The sequence below is a fragment of the Protopterus annectens genome, chromosome 16.part0 (genome assembly GCF_019279795.1).
Source record: "Protopterus annectens isolate FY-2018-M chromosome 16.part0, PAN1.0, whole genome shotgun sequence".
NCBI lineage: Eukaryota > Metazoa > Chordata > Ceratodontiformes > Protopteridae > Protopterus > Protopterus annectens.
The window spans coordinates 444,305,947-444,333,516 of record NC_056750.1 but is presented as its reverse complement, the minus strand read 5'-3'; the positions used below and the strand labels follow the sequence as shown (position 1 = coordinate 444,333,516).

Sequence of the window (27,570 nt, the reverse complement as noted above, 5' to 3'; positions counted from 1 at the left end):
TCAACAGCATATTATGGGACTTCTTAAACAGAAAATGTTGATTCCTGACTGTGTGGAAGATAAAGATTTACAGGATTTATTGCATTCTGAACAAGTTGGAAAACATACTTTGCAATTGGTTTTGATTCTTTAGAGGCCTCTTGCAGGGCTGCTGTTACTGTGTCTGTGCTTAGAAGGCATGCTTGGCTTAAGGATCAATCTCTGCCTGATCATGTTAAAGCACAGTTGTTGGATGCTCCTTTAAATCAGGACTGCCTGTTTGGTAATAAGGCTGAAGAAATTCTAAAAAAAATATGGAAGATAAAGCTAACTCTATGCAAACTGTAAAAGATTTCTTACAAGTGCAACCCCCAAGATTTAGTAGGCACTGGCCTACTGAGAATTGGCCTTTTCCAGCTCCCTCCAGATCCACTCAAGCCAAACCCAGACACACCAAAAGCACCAGGTTTCAGTCCCAAGGGGCTCTCAGAACTAAGCAATGGGGGGGGCCTCCACTTCCAAATCTGGAAATAACAAGACACCCCCCTATGGTAAACAGTCTCAATGACTTTCCTTTAAAATTACCAAGCACTTACCTTTTAGCCGCCCCTTTGAGGGGAAAGGTTGCTCTTCATGCAAAAAACTGGGAACTCATAACCCAGGACAAATGGGTCTTAAATATAGTGTCCCAGGGATACAGATTTCATTTCCACACATTGCCAACACCAAACGGGTGGCCAGACCTGCCCTCAAATCAGTGGGCAGAGGCTCAGAAACAAGTACTTTCCCTCCTAAACATGGGGGCTATTCAACCAGTGCCAGAAGAGGAAAAGGGACAAGGTTTCTATTCCAGGCTTTTCCTGGTACCCAGAAAAGACAAATCATGGCGTCCAATTCTGGACGTGTCTACTATAAACACCTTTCTGGACATTCCAAAATTCAAGATGCTGACTCTTCATCAGTTACTTCCTATGTTAGGCAAAGATGCCTGATTGACAACTCTAGATTTAAAAGAAGCTTACCTGCATATCCCAATCAGGGAATCTTGCAGAAGATACCTATGCTTCAAAGCAGGCTACTTGCATTATCAGTTCTCTGCACTGCCCTTTGGCTTGTCTACTGCACCCAGGGTATTCACAAAGCGCCTGGCTCCAGTAATTGCATTTTGCAGGCAAAAAAATATTCAAATATATCCATACCTGGACGATTGTCTTATTCAGGCAGAAAACCAGGCCATACTTATAAATCATCTGGTGTTTGTAAAAAGGGTTCTAACTTGTCTAGGGTACACCATAAACGAAAAGAAATCACAGCTGGTACCCTCTCAACAGATTACATTCCCGGGTGCAAGCTTGAATACAACTGCCCAGATGGCTTTCCTCACGCCAGAAAAGCAATTTCATTTGGTAACTTCAAACAAGAGGCCACAAAAACCCTGCTATCTGCAAGACAAATACTGCAAGCCTTGGGGTTCATGGCCTCCTGCATTCTTCTAATTCCATATGCAAGACTGCATATGAGGAAACTTCAGTGGTACTTAAAAAGTCTATGGAGGCAACACTGTCACAGCCTGGAAACAATGATTCCTTTCATACCTTGCCTACGCCTGGAGTTCCTATAGTGGGCAGAGGCCTGACACCAAAACAAGGGACTGCCATTCACACTACCCCCTGCCACCCAAACCCTAACTACAGATGCATCAGACTATGTATGGGGGAATCACCTGGCAGGGAAGTGCATTCAGGGCAAATGGAACCCAAATCAAATGCACCTACATATCAATCAAAAAGAAATGTTAGCTGTACAGAATGCTCTGACCACCTTCAAGGACTACATTCATCCAGGACAACTAATGGTAAAGACGGACAACACCACGGTTATGTGGTACATAAACAAGCAGTGGGGTACACATTCCTACCCCCTCTGCAGACTAGCCATGGCATTGTGGAACACGGCCTTGAGCTACCAAGTGCAACTACAAGTTCAATTCCTGCCAGGAAAACTGAATACACTGGTAGATGGACTAAGCAGAAATCTCATGGACCCACACGAGTGGAAACTGGAACCATGGATTTTCAACATGTTGGCAAGCAAATGGGGTAGCCCAGACATAGATCTATTTGCCTCCCCCCAGAACTACCAGTTGGACAAATTTTGCACAAGGACTCCTCACAAAAAAGCCTGGAAAGTGGATGCTCTGTCCTTCAGCTGGAAAAAAACTTTCAGTCTACACCTTTCCTCCTCTGCCTCTGCTCTCCAAAGTTCTGCTAAAAGTCAAACAGGACAAACCAAAAATGATTTTGATTGCTCCGGACTGGCCACGCCAACACTGGTACCCACTCCTGCACAGTGTGTCACAAATATCTCCATGGCACCTGCCTCAGACACCTTCCTTACTGTCTCAACAGGAGAACCAAATTCAGCTCCCAACATTGAACCTTGCAGCTTGGCTAATCACTTAAATTCACCCTTAACATCCCTCAGCAAACCTGTTATGGATGTTATCTTGGAAACGAGAAGACCTAGTACTAGAAAATCTTATGCTGACAAATGGAAAAGATTCTGTGTCTGGAACCAATCTTTAAAGATGAGCACAGCAGCGCCCAATTTACCTCAGATTTTGCAATACTTAACTGAGATGCTTCACAAGGGCCTGTCTTTTTCCTCTATTAAAATCCACACTTCAGCTATTTCAGCTCACTATAACACAGAACCACCCCTCTTTTCTCATCCCCTGCTCAAAGAGTATCTCAGAGGGGCAAAGAACTTGAGACCACCCAGGAGAGCTCCTACCCCTGCCTGGGACCTTAACTTTGTTTTGAAAAAGCTCACTTTACCTCCTTTCGAGCCAGCTGCTACTGCAGACTTAAAATTTCTTTCTTGGAAAACAGCCTTCCTTTCAGCAATCACTTCAGCTAGAAGGATATCTGAATTACAAGCCCTTATGGCAGTGGAGCCTTTCATCATCTTTCATGTGGACAGGGTATCTCTGAGGACCAATCCATTCGTCATGCCCAAGGTGGTTTCCAGTGTGGCTCTTAACCAGTCGATTCATTTGCCAACTTTCTATCCCAATCCACAGACCAAAGGGGAATTTATTCTGCATTCCTTGGACGTGCACAGACAGCTTAGATTCTACTTGGACAGAAATAAATTTCAAAGAAAATCTGAACAATTTCTAGTGGCATTCGCTGCTGGGGCAGAGGGGAAGGCTATTTCAAAACAAACCATTTCTAAATGGATAAGCCATTGCATTAATTTCTGCTATAAGCACCATGGAAAACCTATCCTCCAGGAGATCAAATCTCATTCCACCAGGGCTGCATCTACTTCTGCAGCCTTTCTCAGAGGTGTTCCTACCAGGGATATTCTAAAAGCTGCTACCTGGAGTTCAGTTCATACTTTCACCAAGCATTATCATTTACCAATTTTCTCTAAATCCAGAGCTGGCATTGCCACTGCTGTCTTGCTGGGTCTTATAGCTGGTCCTAATGCTGTATAAATCCATCCTCCCAACCATAGCTTTGGGAATCTTCCCAAATGTAATGACTGCAACAGTGAAACATGAAGAACATAGTACAGTTGTGTACACTTACCATAAATGTAGATGTTCGAGTGTATTCACTGTTGCAGTCCTGTTTACCCTCCCTCCAGCCCCCTGTTTTTCTCTTACTATACCTCTACTTTTTTTTACTATGCTTAAAAGCCTTTTTGGTGTATTTGCTTTTGGTTGGAGGTATATTTTTTGTGTTTTTAATTTTATTTGCTCCCCATTTGAAGGGCATGACATCTGGGGCAAGAAAAACTGATGTAATGGTTTTGGCTGCATGTTTTATACCCCTGATGACCTGACGTCATAGAAGAAGGGACAGCAACCAACGCAGGACCCAAGACTTTGTTAATCAGGCTGACTGAGGGCAACCTGCCAACAGATTACCCAAATGTAATGACTGCAACAGGGAATACACTCGAACATCTACATTTAAGGTAAGTGTACACAACTGTACTTTTCTTTTCAGGGGAGGGGTAAGCGAAGTGTACCAAGGCCAGCAAGACTGGCTCAGAGATACGTTTACAAACTGAATATTGAATTATCACTGGATGTCCTAGTGATTCTAATCTTCAGCTATATTTTCATTTAAGGAGTGTTGAGCCAGAGATGCTGTTCTGCACAACTTTTAAGGTATTACCTAAGAGACCGTTTATCAGAAACTTTATTTGAATGAGTTATTTTTCAACAGATACTATAGCAGTACGCTAGCAATTTTATTCTGAGTGCCAGATTATTTTTCTTTCCCATACGACAAGGCACTGTTTGAGTGTTCATTTGTGTCACTCATTAGCTGGTTATTTAATTTGAAAGGTACCATGTAACAGAACTGATACTGCTTGCCAATATTTTATTTTTTCAGCATGATTCTACTCTGTTCCATTACTTCTCACCATAGCAAGACCTGTTGAAAATTGTTTTATTTTTTTCACATTATAACTGTATGAGATCTGGTAACTGAAAAAGAGAGGGAGGGAGACTTTTGCATTAATTGTTGTACCATTACTTAAGAAATATTTCCAAGGTGCATGTGAATCTGTTAGGTTTATTTCAGTTCGCAGCTTATGGCTGTTTGCACTGAAAGTGTTGCAGCATAACAAAAGTTGTTATATCTTATCAAATGTTTTGAGTTTCCACCTGTCACTGTATTTTTACTTCAGGTTTGGCAAAGTCTGTCTACCTCTGCATTTGTTTGATTGTAAGTACAGCAGTTTAGCTTTGGCTAAACTTCACTTCATTTTATTTGGCGCCATACTATACATTATGCTAGGTTATATTTAATGATCTCATTGCATCTGCAGCAGGGGAAATGTATACAAGAGAATGAATCTCTTATTTTTTACTGTTATCTTAGAGGCACGCAGTGCTATTATGTACAGAGTAATCGATATTATAATGTGTTTATATGTATATCATGTGCATTGAATGTGTAACATAATGATTTTTTTTCACATTTTTTTTTGTTTTAGGTGTGATTTGTGAAAATGATATCGATGAATGTGAAAATAATCCTTGTCAAAATGGAGCCACATGTGTAGATCACATTGCAGATTATTTTTGCAAATGCCCACAAGCAGATATGAATGAACTCATTTGGGGTGGCAAAAATTGCACTGTTGAACTTATTGGATGCCAGAGGCATCACTGCCAAAATGGAGCCTCCTGTGTGCCGACTTACACAGAAGGAATCCATGATTATACTTGTCACTGTACACATGGATTTTATGGAGAGAATTGCTCGACTCCAACTACATTTTCATTTAATTCTGAAGGATACCTCATGCTTGATTTGCCATTTTATGATATCACTACACCAGTTACTGACATTTCGTTACGATTTCGAACAACACTGCAAGATATGGTTATTCTGTACTGTGGAAATGAAAGTCAGTTCTTGTATCTTGAACTCTTCATGGGTTCCTTGCATGCCATGCTAGCAACTAATGAAACCATATTTGATCTTTCTTTGCCTGCAGGAAAGGTCAGTGATGGTCAGTGGCATAAGGTCTCTCTCACCCTGGGAAGGTCTTTTAATTTGACTCTCTTGAATGTAGACTGCCGTAGCAGAATCTGTAGCATTAGTACCCCCCTTTCTGAAAGTACTGTGTCCCTGGTCAGCACATTTGCTACAGTCATTGTTGGTGGTGCGGCCTTTGACTCATTTTTCAACAATACAAGGAGTAAATTGAGGTATACTGGGTGCCTTGAAGATTTACGGATCAACTTTGAAATGGTACTGCCACATCATCTTACAGAAAGCCAAAACAAGGGGATGACTTTAGGTTGTCACAAAACTGAATGGTGCGAAAAGGATCCATGTTCTAGTAAAGGCGAGTGCATTGATCTATGGACCACATTTACCTGTAAGTGTTCAAGACCCTATGAAGGCCCAGCTTGTTCTTATGGTAAGCACCAGTAAATAATATTTTTTTTAATGTTGGGAAGTTGCCATGTTGCATATATTTAACAGTAGCATGAAAACCCTATCCTTTTGTTTCAGAATGCACACTGCCACAATTCAAAAAAGCCTCCTTGTTTCGATGCACGCCCGTGCTTACCTCAGTAAAAGTATCATGGTCTAGTTGGAAGAGTTGTCTTTAGAATATGATTCTAAACCATGCATATGAAATGTGAATTGACTGTTTAACCATCATTTAAAACCTGTTTTCTCATAAGTGAAAATAATAATGGTGTTAATTAAGCAATAATTGTGTAGAGTGAGTGTTTTGCTAGGGAATAATCATGCTAATTAAAATGCAGGGCCAAAGGCAAATTGAGTATTAGCCTTAAATACAGATTACTGCTGAGTTTAACATTCCCCTGGTTCATTTAATGAGATTATGCTAAAAAGCTGTTTGTGTAAATCTGCAACAAAAACATAAAAATAAAATGTCAAGCAATATTTCTGTGCATGTTGATGATGTTAATGTGGTTCGTTCAGAAGGAAATTATACCAAGTCTATATTGTTAAACGAATGGGACAGTTCTGATATTAAATCACATTTGTGATAACTATAGGTATAATTTCTGCAATACAACTTTTGTTTATCAATTTAAGCAATTGCTGTTATTTTAAACTTAGTCTAATTACACTTATAGAATAGCTGACATGTTCAAGTTACAGACTACAGGCATGAAACATTATGCAGAATGCAAAATCCGTTGTTGTTGTTGTTATACAAAATATAAAAATAAAGTTGAAATGTACAAAGATTGCATAACACAGTTTGAAAAAAAGATGACAAGTCACTGACTTGTTAAATACTAACTTACATGTTTTCTTTCATTAGAATTTATCAGTAATGCTATGATAAAGCTGGAAAGGTATGTAGAAAGAGAAATCAATATTTTAGGAACAGAATACCTGAGGAGCATGAAGTTTTTCTGTTATTAAATGTTAAAGCATTTTACCTCTACAGAATGTCACATTTCATTAGCCCATGTGTATCAACAGCACAGGCATCTAAGTACTTGCAAAATATTTCATTATTTCTTAATCTTTGTTTAATTTCTCACTTCTTGCTTTTTTTTAATTCATTCAGAACTGCAGAACAGACTTATTTACAAAGACTTATTTTGATAAAAAGAGCAAATTATAAAATGCAGGACGGAAATACGTAATATATTTAATACTTAATATATTCAATTCTTGAAAAAAGACTATTACAAAAACATTAAATGACAAAACAAAGCACATTTTTGACCTAAACCCTTTATGTAATGTTACTCAGAGGCAGTACAGCCTCATCTAAGTACAGCAAGTGTTAACAGAATGAAATGAATTAAATGAGATTCAGGAAAAAAAAGAAACAATGAATTCAGATGACAACTGAGTTTAGTGTAGTAGATGTAGGGATAGGTATACAAACATTGTAGGAGACCGTTATAAACATTATTCACCAGTAAATGAGACACAGGAGATCAGCAAGAAACAGGATGAATGTACAACAGGGCATGCAAAGTAACAATGGGATGAATTGGAAAACAACAACTGCAGAAGGATGAACCTACAATCAGAATTTGCTGTTATGCAGAAATGAGAGAAGCTGAATAATATATGAGGTTTGGTAAGAAACCAGTTTGTCTAGGGACATCATCTGGGGGGGTGAGTTAGATGGGAATTAAGAAGGAAGTGGGGATGAAAGGGTTAAATGGGAATGAGGGATGATCAGGAGGAAATGAGGTAAGGGTGGGGAGGGGCTTAAAGGGTTTATGCAAGTGTAACTGGGTAAGGAATCACATTTTGGCATGAACTTGCTAAAGTGAGTTCATGTCCAAGATGACCTGTAGTATTCCAATTGAGCAGGTAGGCCTCAGGTTACTGGTGGATAGGTCGAGGGCAGGTGGCTGGTAAAGGTAATAGTTTTTATTATATTTTATTTATTCCCCCCCTACTCTTGCTGTTGTTAGATATGGGAACTGAGCATTTGGGACAGTCAGGATGGTGGTATGCATATCATTGCATTTGCCTGGTTGTTTGTGTTATTTTGTTAGGAGGTATTGCTAGACTTTTAGAGAAGGGAGATCCATCACAGTATTATTGTTATGGGGGGTTAACATATAGTGGATTTTCCTTTACCTTCCCAAAGAAAAAAAAAAGTATATATAATTATTTATAATTGAGGGGAGAGACAGGGGTTGTTGTGTGTGGTACATCACGTCTTTGCCACAGCAAGCCAGCAACCTAGCAGTTGTCCAAGTCAAACTTCTCTAAAGAAATGAGAGGTTTTATGTTTTGCCTGTGTGCAGTTCTTTGTCCTAAAGCAGTTTCATTTTGTAAGCAAGAATCTGCCATGTATCATATGCACATGAAGGGAATTAAAGGTCCTTTTAGGATAACAGAACTAATAGTATAAGCTCCCCTCTTTATTTCATCAAGGTATGATGTTAAAGTATTTGGTGGCATCAGTAGAAGGGGTTCAGTGGTGCAGTGGTCGAAGCAGATGCTTCATTGTCTATCCCACTTCTGGTATGTGTTGTTTTCACTCAGCGGCATGGCCAGGTTGAAGTACTACCCTCAGCTGAAGCCGCAAGTGGTTTTTGCGGGTTCTGAGTAAGGGAGAGAAATGGTTGATACTGCACATGCTTGGTGTGGCGCTAATTGTCAGTGGAGTGGTGTCGTGCCTCGTAATAGTATAGTTTTCTCAAGAAGGAAAGAGAGATTTGAAGGAGCAGGCATCTCAGTTGCATAGAATTTCATGGTATGTTCACATTTATACCTCATATTCCGGCCGTATATTTGTATTCATTGTAAGTGGGGGGTTTTCTCTCTCTCTCTCTCTCTCTCTCTCTCCATTTGTTGTCGGGCAGAAAGCCAAATCGTCTAAGATTGTTGTGAAGATGGACATTCGAGTTTTGGACTTCAGATTCTTTAGAAACTCATGAAGATGCAACCGTTTATGTTGCCTTGCTAAGTGTGCATGAGCTGTATTACAGATTATCCCTAATTTGGCCTTTATCTCTGTTGCATATGGCATTGTCTAGGGTTCTTGCTGTAGGAGGCTGGGAAGAGGACTATTCACAAATGCATGGCTTTTATGCACTTATTAAGGTAGAGATGAGTGTAATATTTTTTTCTCTTCCATCTTTCTAACCTTCAAAAATGCATGGCAATACAAAAGCTAGTTCCCAGCAATGTCTTACGGTTACGGGAGCAGTACTTTGAATTTACTCCTTTTCTAAGCTATTGGCCTCTCATGAACTTTGGCTCTGTCTGGGTGTTTGTGTTTGAGTGTGGTAGGCACGTGTAAGAAAGCAGGTGGGAATGGCCATTGGCCAGGCAGGTAAATGCCTTGGTTAATGGCAAATGGGGGGCATGGCTGTCACCAGTACAGGTTTGTAGATGGTCCGGATGTTCACATATTTTGGTAGTTACTGGAATGCCAGGCTTCATAGTTTCTGGGCAAGGTGTGGTGAGGGTGGGAATTCTGTGACTTCAATCCACAGAGGTTTTCTGAGGATTGTGGATTTTGGTAGACTGCAGTGCAGCTGTGGGAGGGGATCTTGGCATTTTGCGAAAAGCTGGGCAGTTTACAAATAAAGAAAAAGGGGAGAGGAATGAGAGCAAGGAAGAGGGAGCTTTTAATGCAATGTTGATGTCATGCAGCAGCCATGTTTCTGGGCTGTGCAGACTTTCTTTGGGTTTCCACATTTGCTTCGGGTGTGGGGGCAGTCTTCGTGAAGCAGTAGTTTTATGGGTAGTTGCTGTGAGAACTTGATGACAGCAATAGTTCAGTGGTGACAAGACATCATGTTGGGAGTTGGCCTCTTCAGAATGATGCGTGTCTGGGATATATCCTGCTATATAGTGACCTTGGTGGGAGCACAGCTGCATTTGTGGGAACAATATTTAGGTCTGTCCCTATTCTTTTGGGTAATTAGTTTGGGAAGCTGTCCCATTTCTATTGGTGGTGGGGTGGGCTGGATGATGTATCTCAATGAGATGTCAGTTAATGACTTTGTATTCTGCCATAGTGATTCATAATCTTTTCCAAGGCTTATGAGCAGCTGTGGGTGAGGTTTGTTGCTTGCACAGTTATTGTGTGAGCCATTGGACATTAGTGGTATGGTAGGCGGGCATCGGTGCAACAGGATCATTGGGGCTCAAGCTTTTAGAATGTCAGCAGGCAGTTGGGTTTTTGACTTGGACTCAAGGCAGCACCAGTTAAGTGCTGAACTTATACGTTTTTAAGAACAAAACATTTTTTAAAAAAAAGCCCTTATTTTGGACCCTTGTCACACTTTATTTATAGCTTTGTCCAGATGTTCTCACTCTTGGAAATTGGGGAGGTAGGGTTGGCATGCAATTCTACTGCTATATTGCAGGAAGTGGTTACTGCTGACCTAATGTGGCAGTAGGGACAAATTTTACCTAGATTTCCCTGATCTGACAGGTAGTGTAATGTATACATGGGGGAGTCATAGCGATAAGGTGTTTGCAGCATAGACAGAAGGTTTGTTTGTGTCTTTTGGCTTTTCCCGGTTAGGGGTCGCCACAGCAGAACTCCGGTCCGCTAATGATTGGCAGTTGATTTTTACGTACCGGCTTGCCAGGCCTGATGCACAACCTTCAACGAAGGTACACCCATTCACGCATGTCTCCATGCAGAAGACACTCTAGCTGAGAATCGAACCGGACAGCATCTTACTATGAGGCGACAATGCTACCAGAAGGTAAAGGGTTTAAATCCCATCCTTGGGGGTCACTTGGAGGGGGTCGCAGCATTTCAATTCTTCAACCACTTTCTCTGAGAGGTTGAGGGCAAGGCAAATATTAGCAGGAGAGTGCAGACAGAGTTTCACTTTAACATTACTTTTACAGTCAGGGGAGTGCTGGGTGTCAAAACTGGGGTATGCTGGTGGTTGTGTAACATCATGCATGAGCCAGACCTCTCAGTTGTCCTTGATTTTACTCCTGGTGTTGTGCTAGACGAGCATGGACATACCTCAGATGACTCAATTTAAGCTCTGTTCCTATTAATCCATCCTAAAATTATTGACTTTTGCAGGAAATATGGTGAATTATCCTTACAATATGGAAAACATTACTAATTATAAACATGTCAATGTCTCAAGTTAATGGTGCTAATATTTTAGAAGAGCCCTTGATTTGTTCTGGATTTGTCCCTGATACTGTTGGAATTTGTCCCTGATTGTTGGAGAGCTATGGTGGAGTTTACTGGTAATTCTCCTTGCTGGGTACATGTGGCTAGAGCTGCTTGTACAGCAAAGCAGCACAGGGCACTCTCTAACAGAGGCATAGATTGTTGCTTAAACTAAATTTGTGATTGCACAGGAACATCTTTGGAGTGCTTGTTTACGGAAATGCACCCAAGACTGTTTTTGTGAACTAAACTAACTTGGCCCATACAGGGTGGTTGAGTTTGGATGGAAATCACGAGGTAACAAAGGTATTTCGATGGTTACACCTCATCTGTAGCTGCTGCTGCTGATGCCATAAAACTGATTGATGCAGTATGTACTTTTGATGGGTATAGGGTATTTGCATAGGGTTACAGTGGTGCTTGGTTATTGAGGATAGGGGATGAAAGGCAGGTTAGTGGTTGTGATAAGGTAGGGCCTTGGCAGCATTTTGGTTTATGCTTACAGAGGATTTACAGTTTTCTTTTGCAGATGTGCGGCTGCTGGTGTCTTGCGTAATGAGGTCGCAGAGTGGGCATCAGTCGATGGCTTGAAGGAGGTGGATTTGAAAGGTGTTGCAGGCTGCTGCAATGGATGTTCTTACCGCTGTAAGCACAATATTATGATATCATACCTGCAGGTTAACTTAAAATAGGATCTATGAAAGGGAATTGTGGGTGTTGGGTGTGTTTTGTTAGTGGTTGAATGCGGCTGGTGATTTTCAGTTTGGTAAGTCCCACTACTACTTCCACACTTCTCATTGCAAATTCGTAACTTTGGTAATGTTAGGGAGGTATGGTAGGTACATCCTTCTTTATCAAGGATGCCATCTCCTAGGTGTGGGATGCTGCCACTTATAATGTGGAACAATTAGGTGAAAGATTGAACACTTGCAATGGCTCCCTCACAATTTTAACTAGGAAGCTTATAGGATGGTTAAGAATGTAATAATTTTACTTACAGAAAGGACATTGTAATGAAATAGTGATAAAATTTTATTGGCCATTGGTATCAGTTAAACTGGTAACATGGAAGGTGTAACAGCCCTTTCTGATGTGGTGTTTAAAGAAACATGAACTCTTATGAGATTGGAATGGTGGTCATTAAGAAGTCTTGTTTTAGGTGTGTTCAGAGGAGTTTTCTTCCCTTGCAAATGGGAAGTGCAGAGGGTGTTTCAGAGAGCTGCTGAAAGGAAGGGGCTTGGAATTTGATGAATTCTGCTGGAGTGGAGAGATTTGGTTGGGGTGGTTATAGCGATCTCTGTAGTAGTACACAACAATGTGTAGGTAATTCTGTTTTATTAACTGATCATTAGTTACACAGGTGTGAAGGGTATATGAAATTAATTCTGGTTGGCAGTTCATTGGTATGAAGGGTTGGGGTAGGTTTGGTAGTGTAAGGATTGACAGACCTTTACTATTGACAAAACAGTTTGTGCTGTGAGGGCTGGGTTTGGTAATGGAAGTTTATTGTATTATAGTTCATATGCCATTTTCTTTTGTGGATGTATTGAAGTCATTCAGAGGGTGGTTTATTGGTCGGCAAACAATGATGTAATTAAATGCCTTTTTGTTTATATCGGATAGTTGGTGGGCAGGATTGTTATATTGATTGAAAGGAAATTTCAGTGTGGACATTAATATATACATTGGGCATTAAACAGGGATGCACTTAAGCATGATGGCATGCAATTGTTCTTGTGTGGTTTTGCAAGGTTTGGGTTTAGTGTTTTGATAGGAATCATTGTGAAGCTATTATTGGTAGTTAAGTGGGTAGAAATTTAGCTAATATAGAGAGATTCTGCTAGGTTGAGGTTATGGTTTGTTACTTTAGCATTGTGATCAGTGGTTTAATTGCAGCTGTTTAGGCTATTGGCCACTTTGGCTATTTATGTGATAGGGCTTTGGGAGGTGATGACACGGATCCGGTTTGGTTAAAGAGGATGGAATATACTAAATGATATTTGCTGCAATACCTTTTTAGTGAGCGGTTAGGTTGATGGAAGTTTGGTAGGAGAGAGGGGAACAGCCTGGTCAGGCTGGTGGGCAGAGAAGAGGGACAGGCTTGCCCTCTTCTGCTCCACCTGTGGTGTTGGAGGTAAGGATGATGATTATTTGGTGGATGTTTACTTTAATAAGTGGTAAATGAAGTGAGTGAGGGGGCGCTACTTCATAAGTAAAGTAAGTGAGTGGAGGTATGTACACTTCTTACTGGATCAGGATGAGCAATGTCACGCTGTCCTGGTTAACATTACATGGATGTTTATGCCGTGATTAATATCAACTATGCTATGTTTCAATTGTAATGAATAAATGCTGGTTAGCAAAGTTATGTCTAAGGAAGTTTAATAAAGGTCATCAAATGTCATTTGGTGTGATTTGTTTATTGAAGGGGACCGGGACAAAAAGCTAATCTTAGTGCAAGAAACTTTTGGACAGCTGATGGAGACGAGGTGAGAAGGAAAGCGTTATTAACATGAGAGAGCATGTGTGATCTTCTAAGACACTGACAATAATTTACATTCAGGAGACGCATGTAAAACACAGTAGAAATGCTGACGGTTTGATGATATGGGTCACAAAGTAGGACAGTGCTGTAGCACAGACTGAATGACTTTTCTCAGCTTCTTCAAGTAACAGCCCTCGCAATGAGCAAGCAGTAAAACATCAGGGTAGTCCTTGGCCAACATGCAGTGACTTGGAAACAAGGAAAAAACTCCCTTGTATATAAACTCAAACTGTCTGTACAGTCAACCTAAAGCAATTTGCAGCATATGTGAATTACTACTTAAAGAAGGTTTAATATCATAACTCATGTATAACTTAAACTAATACCCTTAAGTATGAGCTTTCTGATCTGTACTTAACTGCACCTGTTTAATATTCTTAAATAGTTTAACAAAAGAAAAGTGTAAATAGCTGCTTTACTCTGATCAGAAAAGGAGAAAATCAGTAAAATAGGCAGTATGAAGGCTAAATCCACTTCTCACTATCAGCCTTAGCTTGGTAGCTCATGCATCACCTTTGAATGCACCGAAGACGGAATCTTCAAGTCAACTTGAAATATAAAAAACTCAGAGGAAAGCTCAACCTTGGAACTCAGAACCTGTGCCTTTAATTGTATCTTTGCTTTCTGAGCTATTTTAAAGTATTAAAATCAAGCTAGGTGTTATAAACTTGTAATATGCTCTTCCACAAAATGGCGGACAATGGGGCTTGACAGATTAACGTGCTCTTGTTTTTGTGCTTTTTTATCTTCTTCCCAGAATATATTTCAAGTCCGCTTTATATTAGTTATGCTAAATATAAGGAAGTGATGATGTTTTCCTAGTCAATTAAGATACAGTGGCAACAGTGTGAGTCACAGGCACCATACACACCTTCTGTAGCAGGAGTGCGTGCATTTTAGTCATAAATGACCATCATATACATTTCCCTTAAAGACTGCTACAAGATATTCAGAGCAATTCTAGAGACGTAACCTAAGAAAACATTTAAATTCCAGGCTTTTGTAAGGATTGTCATTTTGTTGCTCTGTATTATGAGCACACTGACAGGCCTTCCCCGCACATTTCGTGAGGTTTCAAAGCTAGCACCTTAATCCAAGAGTTGTTAACACTTCAGAGGACATCATTAGTGTCTGCAGCAGTAGGAGGGATGTTGTTGTTGTTGTTGATATCCTAAATGTTGGAGAAATGTCCCAATGAGCTTGTTATTTTTGCTCAAAAATATATTACAAGCACAGTACAAAAAAGTACTACAACTATCAGTTCCTGAATTGTTGTTAGATTTTTTTTTTTCAGTGTGACACACGTCTTCAAACATTTCATTCCCCACTTCTGCTGGATTGCTGTCACTTGATTAATAATACAGCATCCTGAGTACTTCATCAAAACCATAATTCCTGAGCATGGCATCAGTAGTTTTGTGTAAAGTCTACCACTTTCCATAAAACTGTTGTATTTACAGAAAATACTACTTATTGGAGGATCACTATACAAAAAAAGTAGTCAGATATTAACTTAGTCATCTTTTTTAAATGCCCAAAGTAGGAAGATCTTACTGAAACTTGAGGTTATGCAGTACAAACCATGCCATCATCAAATGAAAAATAATTATTTATTTTCATCTTACTGCAAAGATAGACTCTGAGATGTGCACTGTTGGTTGTTTATACTACTTTTTATATTAAAATAACTTAAACGTATCTGTGACATTTAGAGAAATGTCAGAAAATATTATTTCTTGTAAAGTATCAACACATTTACAGATGTTCATCGTGTTTCACTGTTGCAGTTATCACTGTAGGGTTCTTCCTGCCGGCAGGCAGCCCTCGGTCGGTCAAAATCCCAAAGTCTGGGTCCGGCGTCGGCTGTGTACTCACCCTCCCTGACGTCAGAGCGCCAGGGGTACAAAGCTCCCAGCCGACGCCATGTTCTCCAGTCTTTCTTGCCATGCAGTGGAAGCAGTTCGCAAGTGCCGGTCGGCTGTTATTTTTGGTGCTTCATATCGAAGACATTCTTCTTTTCAAAGCTAAGTACCCCGTTGGGGAAACTTTTTTCTTGCTCCAGACCGATGTCAGAAAAAGTTAATAATTGTATTTCATGTGGGAAGCAAATACATCATAAGGATTTTCACTCTTACTGTATTCCTTGTCTAGGCCCTGACCACGATGTAGCTAATTGTCAGTTTTGTGCTAGATTTAATCAACGTACTATTAAACAGAGATACGATTTTGCCTTTCATTATTTTTGGAAGGTGATTTAATTATAACATGTTGTCGGACACACTTCCGACTACCGGAGTTCATAAAAGGTGCAAGGATAAGGATTGGCCTCCGAGGTCCAAATCAGACGACAGTTTACAATCAGAGCCAGCTGCAGGTTCGGCCGTCGTCAGTGAGGTGCTTTTGCAGCCCTTGTCGGCCATTACAGAACCGCTTGCCAAAACGGACTCCCACGTGGAGCCAACTAGGCCTTCGAATACTCCAGGTGCAGGACCTTCGGATAATGCTCCCTTGGATGGGTCCAGAGCCACTGTGCAGGTACCGGCTTCTGAGGGGGTTTTCAGGCCTACGCAGCTTCAGGTAAAGGCAAAGAAAAAGGCAAAGACTCCTTCTAAAACAAAGACTCAAGCCCAGGCCTCCTCTGATCCTGGACCTAAATCTCAAAAACAAATGCTTAAAATGGCGGAGGACTTGTTAACTATGATTAGGGGTTCACATTCCCCTCCTGACAAAAGGACAAGACAAGAATTGGATTATGAATCCTCTGATCAGGCATCTATCTCTTCAGTGTCTTCCTCTGAACAGGATTATACTTTCCCTCCTTATGAGGATTCTGATGCTGAGGAATCCATTCCTTCAGCTTCTCCTCCTGAGGATTATTCCTTTGGGGAAACTTTACATGACATGAGGGAACATTTTCACTGGGAAGGGCAGGAGTACTCTGAATCTAAGAGAAGGCTTAGGGATTTCCTTCTTCCCCAACACAGACCTCTGGCTATTCCTCCTATTTTGGATATTGTGAATGATGTCTTTTCTGAGTCTAATTTAACTCCTGACTCCTTTCCTCCGGCCCCTGCTAAGCCTGATAGATATTACTGAGTCCCTGACTCCCACCAATTTCTTTATAAAAATCCTACTGCTGATCCAGAAACCATTTCTCAGGGTCCTAAGGGTGTTAAGGCCGCCACTGCTAAGAACCCTATTCCGTCAGATAAGGATTCTAGAGCTTTGGAGAGATGGGGCAAAAAAGTGTACACTTCTGCTACTTTATCTATTAGGGCTTTAAATTGTCAATTTCATATGTTGAAATATCAGCAATACCTTTTGTCAGTTATGAAACAAAAAATGAGTACCATTTCTGCATGTGCAGACAATAAGGAATTACATGATTTGATGCATGCTACTGAGCAGGTGGGAAAACATACCTTACACTGTGATTTTAATGCTTTGGAGGCCTCTTGCAGGGCGGCTGCCACTGGCATGGTCATTAGAAGGCATGCTTGGTTAAAGGAACAAAATTTGCCTGATCAAGTGAAAGTAAAGTTACTGGATGCTCCTGTTCAACATAATGTTTTGTTTGGGTCTAAGGCTGAAGAGGTTATAAAGAAAATGGAGGATAAGGCAAAATCCATGCAAATGATTAAGGATTTCTTACAAGTTCAGCCTGCTAGATTTAGCAGTAATTGGCCAGCTAAAAATTGGTCCTTTCCCAGCTCGGACAGGCCTCAGATGGGTAGATATAGGTGCCCCAGAGGGAGGGCCCAAGCACAGACCTCTTATAGACCTAGACAGTGGAGTGCTTCCACCCCCAGAGGTTGAGAAGATAGGTCTCAACCTTACAGGAAACATGCCCAATGACTCCCCCTGCATGGCTCCAGGAACCTCTCTCCTGGAAGCTCCTCTGGGAGGAAAACTTTCTCTTTTTCACCGAAATTGGATTTACATAACCCAAGACAAGTGGGTTCTGGATGTAGTTTTAAGAGGTTACAAATTCCACTTTCACTCCTTACCAAAACCAAACGGATGGCCAGACCTACCAAAAACTCAATGGGCAGAGGCATTAAAACAGGCGAGGTCCCCCATGGCTATGAGGGCCATAGAACTGGTTCCAAATTCAGAGATGGGACGAGGCTTTTATTCAAGACTCTTTCTAGTTCTCAGAAAGCAAAATACTTGGAGACCCATCCTGGATCTGTCAGTCTTAAATACTTTCCTGGATATACCAAAGTTCAAGATGCTTACTCTGCAGCAGCTCCTGCCAATGTTGAGCAAAAATGCATGGATGGTGACATTGGATTTAAAGGAGGCTTACCTACACATTCCTATCAGACAGGAGTGCAGAAGATACCTCAGGTTCAAGGCAGGCTTGAAACATTACCAGTTCTCTGCGCTGCCCTTTGGCTTGTCTACTGCGCCCAGGGTCTTCACCAAGTGCCTGGCACCAGTAGTAGCTTACTGCAGACTCAAGGGAATCCAAATTTACTTATCTGGATGACTGCCTTATTCAAGCAGACAGCAAGGACATTTTACTCCAGCACCTGGAATTTGTTCAGAATCTACTCAAGTACCTGGGATTCACTGTGAACGTAAAAAAGTCAAATTTGACACCCACTCAACAGATAACTTTCCTGGGTGCTCTTTTAAACACAACAACCCAGATGGCATTCCTGACATCAGAAAAACATCTACAGCTGGCTTCAACTTTCAAAAGCGTGGCGTTGATGTCTCAGCTAACTGCAAGGAAATTCCTGCAGGCTTTGGGTTACATGGCTTCCTGCATCCTACTCATACCATATGCAAGACTGCATATGAGGAAGATACAATGGTACCTAAAATGCGTATGGTCCCAGCATTGTCACAGTCTGGAAACAATGATTGCTGTCTTGCCTTGCCTGCAAAAGGAATTCCATTGGTGGGCCATGGCGTGTCTTCAAAACAAAGGGAAAGCCTTCAGTCTACCTCCAGCCTACCAAGTGATAACCATGGATGCCTCGGATTATGTATGGGGAGCCCACTTGCAGGGGAAAGGCCTGCAAGGTTTTTGGAGAGAGGATCAGAAGCATCTACATATCAATTTAAAAGAGATGTTAGCTGTGCAGAATGCCCTCTTGGCTTTCAGGGATCGTTTACAGCCAGAGCAGCTACTGATACGGACAGACAAAACCACAGTACTGTGGTACATAAACAAGCAAGGGGATTCACACTCCTACCCCCTTTGCAGACTAGCCATGACTCTATGGAACACAGCACTAGCTTTCAAGGTGGACCTACAAACTCAATTCCTGCCAGGGAAACAAAACACTGTGGCAGACAGCCTGAGCAGGAACCTGTCAGACCCACATGAGTGGATGCTAGACACTCAAATATTCAAGATGATTACAGAAGCCTGGCGCTGCCTGGACATATATCTATTTGCATCTCCCCACAACTACCAGTTACAGACTTTTTGCACAAGGACATATCACAAGCTAGCATGGAAAGTGGATGCTCTCTCATTCAGTTGGAGGAACCTCTCGGGGTATGCCTTTCCACCATTACCTCTTCTACCAAGGGTGTTATTAAAAATAAAACAGGACAAACCAAAGCTGATCTTACTAGCCCCAAATTAGCCTTGACAATTTTGGTACTCAACACTGATAAATCTATCCTAGGAACCTCCTTGGATTCTACCTCAGATTCCAAATTTTTTGTCTCAACATCAGGGCCAGGTCCTGCACTCTCATATCAAAACTCTCAGCCTGGCAGCCTGGCGTATTCAGGACCTATAATTAATCCTACCCTTTCCAAACAGGTTGTGGATGTTATCTTAGAAGCCAGAAGGCCTAGCACTAGGAAATCTTATGGAGGTAAATGGAAGAGATTTTGCACCTGGATGCATGCTCAGGAATCAGATCCTCACATTCCAAATATTCCATTGATTCTACATTACCTAACAGATATGTTGCATAAGGGTTTATCTTTTTCCTCCATAAAAATACATGCCTCAGCTATCTCTGCACATTATAATGCAGACCCTCCAATTTTTTCACATCCACTTCTGAAACAATATCTCAGAGGAGCAAAGAATTTAAGGCCCCCTAGGACACCACCCATTCCTGCCTGGGACCTCAATTATGTCCTGGAAAAACGTACTCTGCCTCCTTTTGAACCTACTGCCACATCTGATATAAAGTATTTATCATGGAAGACTGTTATCCTACTGGCTTTAACTTCAACCAGGAGAGTCTCGGAGTTACAAGCACTCATGGCTGTGGAACCTTACATTATTTTTCATCAAGACAGGGTTTCTTTGAGGACTAACCCTACTTTCATGCCTAAAGTGGTTTCTAAAGTGGCTTTAAACCAAACTATTCACCTGCCAACTTTTTTCCCTAATCCACAAAATAAGGGGGAGAAAATTGCGTTCTTTGGATGTGCACAGGCAGCTTCGCTTTTACCTGGACAGAACCAATGATATCAGGAAAACAGAACAACTGTTTGTTTCTTATGTAGCAAATTTCCAAGGCAAAGCTATTTCAAAACAGACCATTTCTAAATGGATTGATCATGGAATCAGATTTTGTTACTCTCATCATGGAAAGCAAATCCCAGGAAAAATTAGGACTCACTCTACCAGAGCTGCTGCTACTTCAGCTGCCTTTCTCAGGGGAGTACCTACCAATGATATTTTGGAAGCTGCAACTTGGAGTTCAGTGCATACTTTCTCTAAGCACTATAATCTCCCTCTTTATTCTAAGTCTAGGGCAGACTTTGCTTCTGCAGTATTGCAAGGCCTTCTAGCCACCCCTTCTACTCAATAACCACCACCCTTTATCTCAGCTTTGGGATTCAACCCTACAGTGATGACTGCAACAGTGAAACACGATGAACATAGTACAGTTGTGTACACTTACCATAAATGTAGATGTTCGAGTGTCTTCACTGTTGCAGCCTGGGTTACCCACCCTCCTGTCCCCTCTTATACTTTTGTTGGTATGATTCCCTACTTCACCCTTCTTCTGAGGTGTATTTGCTACAGGGTATGGGGTTTGTTGTATGTTACATTTTTGTTTTACTTTTAACCTTCGCTTTTGGGCACCTGACATCTGGGGCAAGAAAAACTGGAGAACATGGCGTCGGCTGGGAGCTTTGTACCCCTGGCGCTGTGACGTCAGGGAGGGTGAGTACACAGCTGACACCGGACCCAGACTTTGGGATTCTGGCCGACCGAGGGCTGCCTGTCGGCAGGAAGAACCCTACAGTGATGACTGCAACAGTGAAGACACTCGAACATCTACATTTATGGTAAGTGTACACAACTGTACTTTTTTCATGAACCCCCTCCCCCCCACTCAGAACACAGAAATGCCCAAATCAGGACTGCTCTTCAGAAAGAGAGACAGGTAGAAAGCCTAGGTGCACTGATACTGTTTCTTTTCCTCTCTGCAATAAAGACAGGGGAAAATAAGTTTCATAGCTCTCTGTCTTTTTATAGCAGATGATGAACTCCTGACGTCAGCAGAACTAATTGCCCATTTAAAATTGTCAGGAGTGTCTGACATGGTAAACTACAGATTTCTCTGCATCTGTGATCAGAAACAAATCTCTCTGCCAAGTATGTGAGACATTAAGCTTTAAAAAAGTGGGTGGGCATTCCCTTCTTTTGATTCCAAGGTAAGGAAATTAAAGTTTTATAAGTTACAAGCAGGTTTCTGATATCAACAAAATACTGGAATCATAGTGTAGGGAGAAAAGCATCCTAAGGGTGAGTTAAACTGTAGGATAAATTGAAGTCTTACTTTTAATATTCATGCTATGGTTCACCAGAATCTACATGCAGATATGCCATTAATCAGGAGTGCACACAGTTATGCCAATGCGTGGTTCATCAGGAGACAGTGATTTAATTTGGTGAACTAATGTTATCATGGTAAACTGAATAAATAAAGGCAAAGCACATTGCACATATCCTGTTTAAGGGAACAGCATTCTGTATGTATGAATATGGTGGCCTGTGAATAGTATCCTAGTTTTAAAGGGTTGATCACAGAGCTGTCGTGCCTTTTTGTAGTCAGCCACTCCATGACTTGTGCATTTCCAAATGAAGAAGAGCAGATTTGAGAAAGCCATCCTAAACATTATTCCTTCATGAATCAACAGCTGGACTTGCAAAGCCATTTTCTGACATTCTCGTTTAATGTCACCAAGCAAGTTCTCTTCCTGATTAATACATTCCAATAGTTCATTTATGCCACCTTTAGTCTTGGTAGCGAATATCTGCTGTATCTGACATTTATAAAAGTTATGGTTTTCTAGCATGGGCTGTTGTATTATGATGTGTGTGTGTTCATTCACTTATGTATTTCACTACAGCTGAAGGTCCAGCAACAAGACAAACACCCCATGTAGAGGAGGCAATAATATACCCATCTGGTATGCCTCCTTCAAAAACAATTATTAGGATGGGCACACACTTCAGCTATATTTTAGAGTAAATTAGGTTATACAAATGTTCTTTGTACAATGATTTCTGTTCACTGTTATCATTTTCAGACTCAGAAATTCTCAGTTCAACATTTGTGATTCCTGTGGCTAATGCTTCTACTAAAATTTTAACAGAGTAAATGCCATCTTTTATAGTAGGTAAGGTTGAGTTGGATGGGACCAGTTCTTTCCTGAACAAGTCTGTAAGGGCTTCTAAAGGTGTGTGTGTGTGTGTGTGTGTGTGTGTGCGTGCGTGTGTGTGTGTGTGTGTGTGTGTGTGTGTGTGTGTGTGTCTGTGTGTGTCTGTGTGTGTCTGTGTGTGTGTGTCTGTGTGTCTGTGTGTGTGTGTGTGTGTGTGTGTGTGTCTGTGTGTGTGTGTGTGTCTGTGTCTGTGTCTGTGTCTGTCTGTGTGTGTCTACCATCTCCAGAGTGTTGTAACTTCATCTCAAAGATGTAGCCCAAATGGCCATTTCTTTTTCATGGCTGATCTTTATTTTCTGTGTATATAGAAGAAACTGGATCTTTCTTTTGACTTAAGCTATATGGACTTCTCTCAGATTATTGCCAGTTTTCATTCAAGCATTAAACAGTTTCCCCTCAAAAAATAGTAAGGGGGTTGTTATCTAGGTAGCCATTGCAGATGGATTTAACATTTTTATGAATATCTCCTGTTTCCTACTGCAAGCACCGGGCATGGTGCTGGAAAAGGGACATGACGTGATGTTTGTGATGGACATCCCCTCACATCCTTGGGGCAGTTGCCTTCGAGCAGCCATAGCCATCCTTCCATTTCATGAGCAGTGGTCTCTCTGGGCTGCACTAGGGAGATCACACTAGCCTGTTTGCCTCTGAATGCATGCAAGCACCTCCCCATCCAGGAGAGGTAAGCTTGCCATGCATCTTTACTTGTCTCCCCTCCCCACCTTGATACTTCAGTGCTGAGGCCACAAACTGAAAACCAGATAACTGGGTGTCAGGGCTCCATCCCCCTGCACTACAGTGCCAGGCAGTAGGTGCTGAAGAGTGACTGAGGGTCTGGGAAAAAACTTTACTGGATTGGGAGGAACTCAAAATAAAGTCTAAGAGCTTGGTCATGTCTCTTTCAACCTTCTTAGTGAGTGCCGAACACTGGTCTATACAAATGACTTGTTTAGATTCACACATTATGCAAGCTAAGGCTGCGAAAATTACTCTTCTATACACAAAGATATTTCCTTAATTCTCAGTTATTTACTATATGTTTTAGACAACATAAATCCTTAGGATATTTTTCTGTAATGTCTTTGTGTGTATATATGTGTTCCGAATAGTACAATCATATTAAAATCAGTTTCTCTGCAGCCTATTTACTTTGACAGAAGTAATATTAGTCTAAATGCCACTGCTATAAACATAACCTTCATCACACTCTTCACAAATATTTAAAACATACATACCATTCAGATAAAGTCACATATATAAAATATAGAATCCTAAAATGGCTTAAGTATTTGCTTCTGTTTACATACCTGGTTGAACACTTAATGCCCCAGTGTAAATATTAAGTAGCTGAGCCCCTTCATCAGACATTAATACTATTGTAACCTTCCAGTGGTGTATCACAAAGTTTATTCTCCCATTAGCATGCTACACAATCCTTTGCAGTGCCTAATAAAGCCCGTAACAGCAAATAATGTTTGCCATGTAAAGAAGTAGTAATCAGGGCATTAAATAAAAACAGATATTTAATTTAAAAGATGTCTAATCATAGCATCTGTGATAAGACAATTTCTTCTCCTGACCATTCAAGAAACATTTAAATTGGAACCTGTGCACTGAGAGAGAGCCCTACAAGAAGACTATCTGCAAATATATAGAGCTGAGTATATTTTTCTGTATTATTCTGTATTATACAGCTAAATTGTTGCTTAGATATCTGTTGTCTTACTGTTCTGCAAATATACAGAGATCAGTATATATTTTTCTGGTTTTATAATTTGCACTGTGATTCCTCACATGTCTGTTGAAACTGTCTTCCCCACCCCCTCCCTGTTCTTGGTTGTAGTTTAAATTTGATGGCTTTTGCAGTGCCCGCCCCACTGTAGATTTGATCTAGGACACTCCCCCAGTCCCATCTCTTTACCGCATTCTACCTAATAAACCCTTTCTGCACTTGCTTTTAGTCCTTTTTAATTTAATTACATTTTTTCAAACTGTGTGTGGACTAATATTGCTACATACTCAAGTGTGCCAGCTTGCACTGCATGTGAATTGTTTTTACTACTGTTTTTGCTACTTTTCTGAGAAAAAAAAATTGTAAGCCTGTTTCCTACCTTTCCTGTAATTAGTGTTCCAGATACAGATTTGCTGTATCCAGGACTGTTTGTAAGCTTCTGAGCCCCCCAAGCCTTTCTGTGTTGGAGGGAAGCCTTCTAGCTTATCAGTGGGAGTGGTAAGCATTAGGTAACCTGTCTACTACATAAGGAGTGGTTCGGGCCCAGAATTTGTAGTTATTGGCCGTTTGGGCGGTCTTCCATCTCTCTCAACTTTCTGATTTGAAGGCCTGCATTTGCACCTGTTTCTGTCCTGTAACTCCTGGGCCCATCTCATTTGCTCACTCAAAAAAAAAAAAAAAAATTTTATCTGCTTTTACTGTATTTGTGTTTCTTCCTACTTTATTTTGCTTTTGCGTCATCTTAATAGTACTCAGTTGTATTTATTACTGCTTGGTGTAACTAATTCTAAGCCTTTTAGTTTAAGCACTTGGGCTTCAAACCAGTTGTTTTGCATTAAGAAGGTTTGTGGTCTGGACTGTCGTGGCAGAACAGGTAGCTTACATCCTTCTAAGTTGGGAACTGCTGATTGAGGGCTCAGTGTCTGTTATTCTAAAAGTGTATTAATTCTGGTTTAAGCACTTGGGCTTCAGGCCAGTTATTTTACATTAAGAGGGTTCGTGGTCTGCACTCTTGTGGGAGGAGAGGCTGGACTCTGCCCTTCTGAGCTGGGAATTTCTGGTTAAAGGCTTATAGTGCCTGCATATTTGAACTGCTTCTTACTGAAATTGGTACACCTTGTTTGCTGTAGCATAGACTAGATCCAGGCCTGCTGAATCTAGCTTTGTTTGTATAACTTGAGCATTAATCCAGGCATTCTTTAAAGTATTCAATTGTATTTATTACTGCTTGGTAGTAACTTGATTAAAGTGTAGCTATCATTCTAAGTCTTTTGGATTAAGCACTTGGGCTTCAGACCAGTTGTTTTACATTAGGAAGGTTTGTGGCCTGCACTGTGGTGGCAGGACAGGTAGCTTACATCCTTCTAAGTTAGGAACTGCTGATTGAGGGCTCAGTGTCTTATTCTAAAAGTGTATTAGTTCTGGTTTAAGCACTTGGGCTTCAGGCCAGTTATTTTACATTAAGAAGGTTCGTGGTCTGCATTCTTGCGGGAGGAGAGGCTGGACTCTGCCCTTCTGAGCTGGGAATTTCTGGTTAAAGGCTTATAGTACCTGCATATTTGAACTGTTTCTTACTGAAATTGGTACACCTTGTTTGCTGTAGCATAGACTAGATCCAGGCCTGCTGAATCTAGCTTTGTTTGTATGCTTGTTGTTTGTTTGCTTGTTATTTCCCTGAAATGCTAATTCCACCTAAAACGCGGCTTTTCAGCGCTTCTGTGGATCCCTAGTGATATCTGCATTGCTTACTGTACTTATTTCCTTGTTTCACTTGAAAGAAAGTTACTATTTGTCATTTTTGCATTTAAGTTACCTGTAACACATTGCATTTAAGTTACCTGGCACTTGCTCACTAAAGCAATTATATAAGTCAGCACTAAAAAATTAAAAGCACTACACCTTCACAAACTCCCCTTGAGTACCTTGTTCCCCATTGGCCCTTTTTTTCAATTATAAAGGAATTCCCAATACTATTCTAGCATGTCCAAAGGTCAGTTGTCAATCTCCTCTCTGGTCCAGCTGGTGAATCTGGGAATCTTGAGGCAATGTTACAACTGCCTCATGTACACAGACAACCCTCTCCTCCTCCCAACAAATTCCAACACATGAGAGATGCAACCATATAGCCAAACTGGAGGCTAAGCTCTCTCAACTCAGTACTGGCATAACCAGTCAGGAGGAGAAATAAACCACACTCACTACGATTCCAGTCTCACATAGACCTACCACGACAGCAAACCAAGCACATAAACACACAAAAACATACTCGGAGGCTCTAAATAAAAATCTGCCTAAGCAGCAGAGACCTCCAAAGCAGACACCCAAGCAACTGCTACCCCAAAACAAAACACGTGCAACACATAGCTCACAAAGCCAGTGTGCCGAACAGTCACAGCTCTTAAGGCTAAACAACACACCTGATACACTTGTAATAGGTGACTCTATCGTTAGGCACACAGACGTCCCGCTCACCAGGCTGAACAAGGAGAAGGTCACGGTAAGCTGCCTGTCGGGCGCTAGGATCCGCCACATAACACAAGCACTCAGGTCACTCCAAGGCAAGTACAAATATGACTCGGTCATTGTCCATGCTGGTGTGAATGACCTGAGACGTACCTCCCTGGACTACATGAAAAGAGACATAGAGGAGCTCTCTGACCATGTAGCCCAGGCCGGTATGACCCTGACCTTGAGTAGCATCTTACCCTCACCAAGAATGATGCCACAATATGAAGACAAGATGATCAATTTCAACAATTGGCTTAAGTATTAGTGTCATTCAAAGGGGATCCAATGCCTGTCAGCCTGGGATGACATGCTCGACAAGCCACTATGCTTCGCTAGGGACGGCTTGCACCTGTCACCCCTGGGCTTTCGGATATTGGCAAAGGCTCTTGCTTCCCCCATAGTGCCTTTTTTAGGCAAGGCTCAAAAGACAAACCCACCTCCATAGGTATCACAAGGGATAAGAAACTAAGAGTAATGCTACTCAACACCAGAAGTCTAAACCTCAAGATGCACACTCAAAACTCTCCTTAGCATGGAGAACATCGATATCAGTGCAGTAACAGAAACCTGGTTCAAGGCTCCTGAGAGCACCCCAGCACTACCAGGTTATACCTCATACCATGCTTTTCGGCCCTAAAACTTGGACCAAACCACAAAAGGAGGGGGAGTATCAATATTCATCAAAGATACCCACACCTCCAGGTTGGTGGCACAGCACGAAGCATCAGAGACTATCCATGTGCAACTAACAGTGGGTAAAACTGCCTTCCAGTTTATAGCCTGCTACAGACCACCCTCCCAAGCCCAGGAACCCCACTCGGCCTTCCCGAGAACACTGGAAAATATGAAGGTCTCTCCAAACACCATTATATTGGGCGACTTCAACTACCCAAACATAGACTGGGAGCATTACTCTAGCTCCAACACCCTAGCCCAAAGGTTCCTAGAATTTATAAACTCAAATGCTATGGAACAACTTGTTACCACTCCC

The 27,570-nt window shown here is 41.3% G+C and overlaps 1 protein-coding gene across 1 annotated transcript in view; it reads left to right on the top strand.

Annotated features, from left to right (window-relative positions):
• The window catches only part of LOC122790762 (protein crumbs homolog 1-like), a 489,172-nt gene that overhangs the window by 359,310 nt on the left and 102,292 nt on the right, over nucleotides 1–27,570 (top strand). Inside the window, exon 6 of the mRNA XM_044058372.1 lies at nucleotides 4,999–5,934. Within this exon, the coding sequence (XP_043914307.1) occupies nucleotides 4,999–5,934 (936 nt within the window). The remainder of the gene's footprint in view (nucleotides 1–4,998; nucleotides 5,935–27,570) is intronic.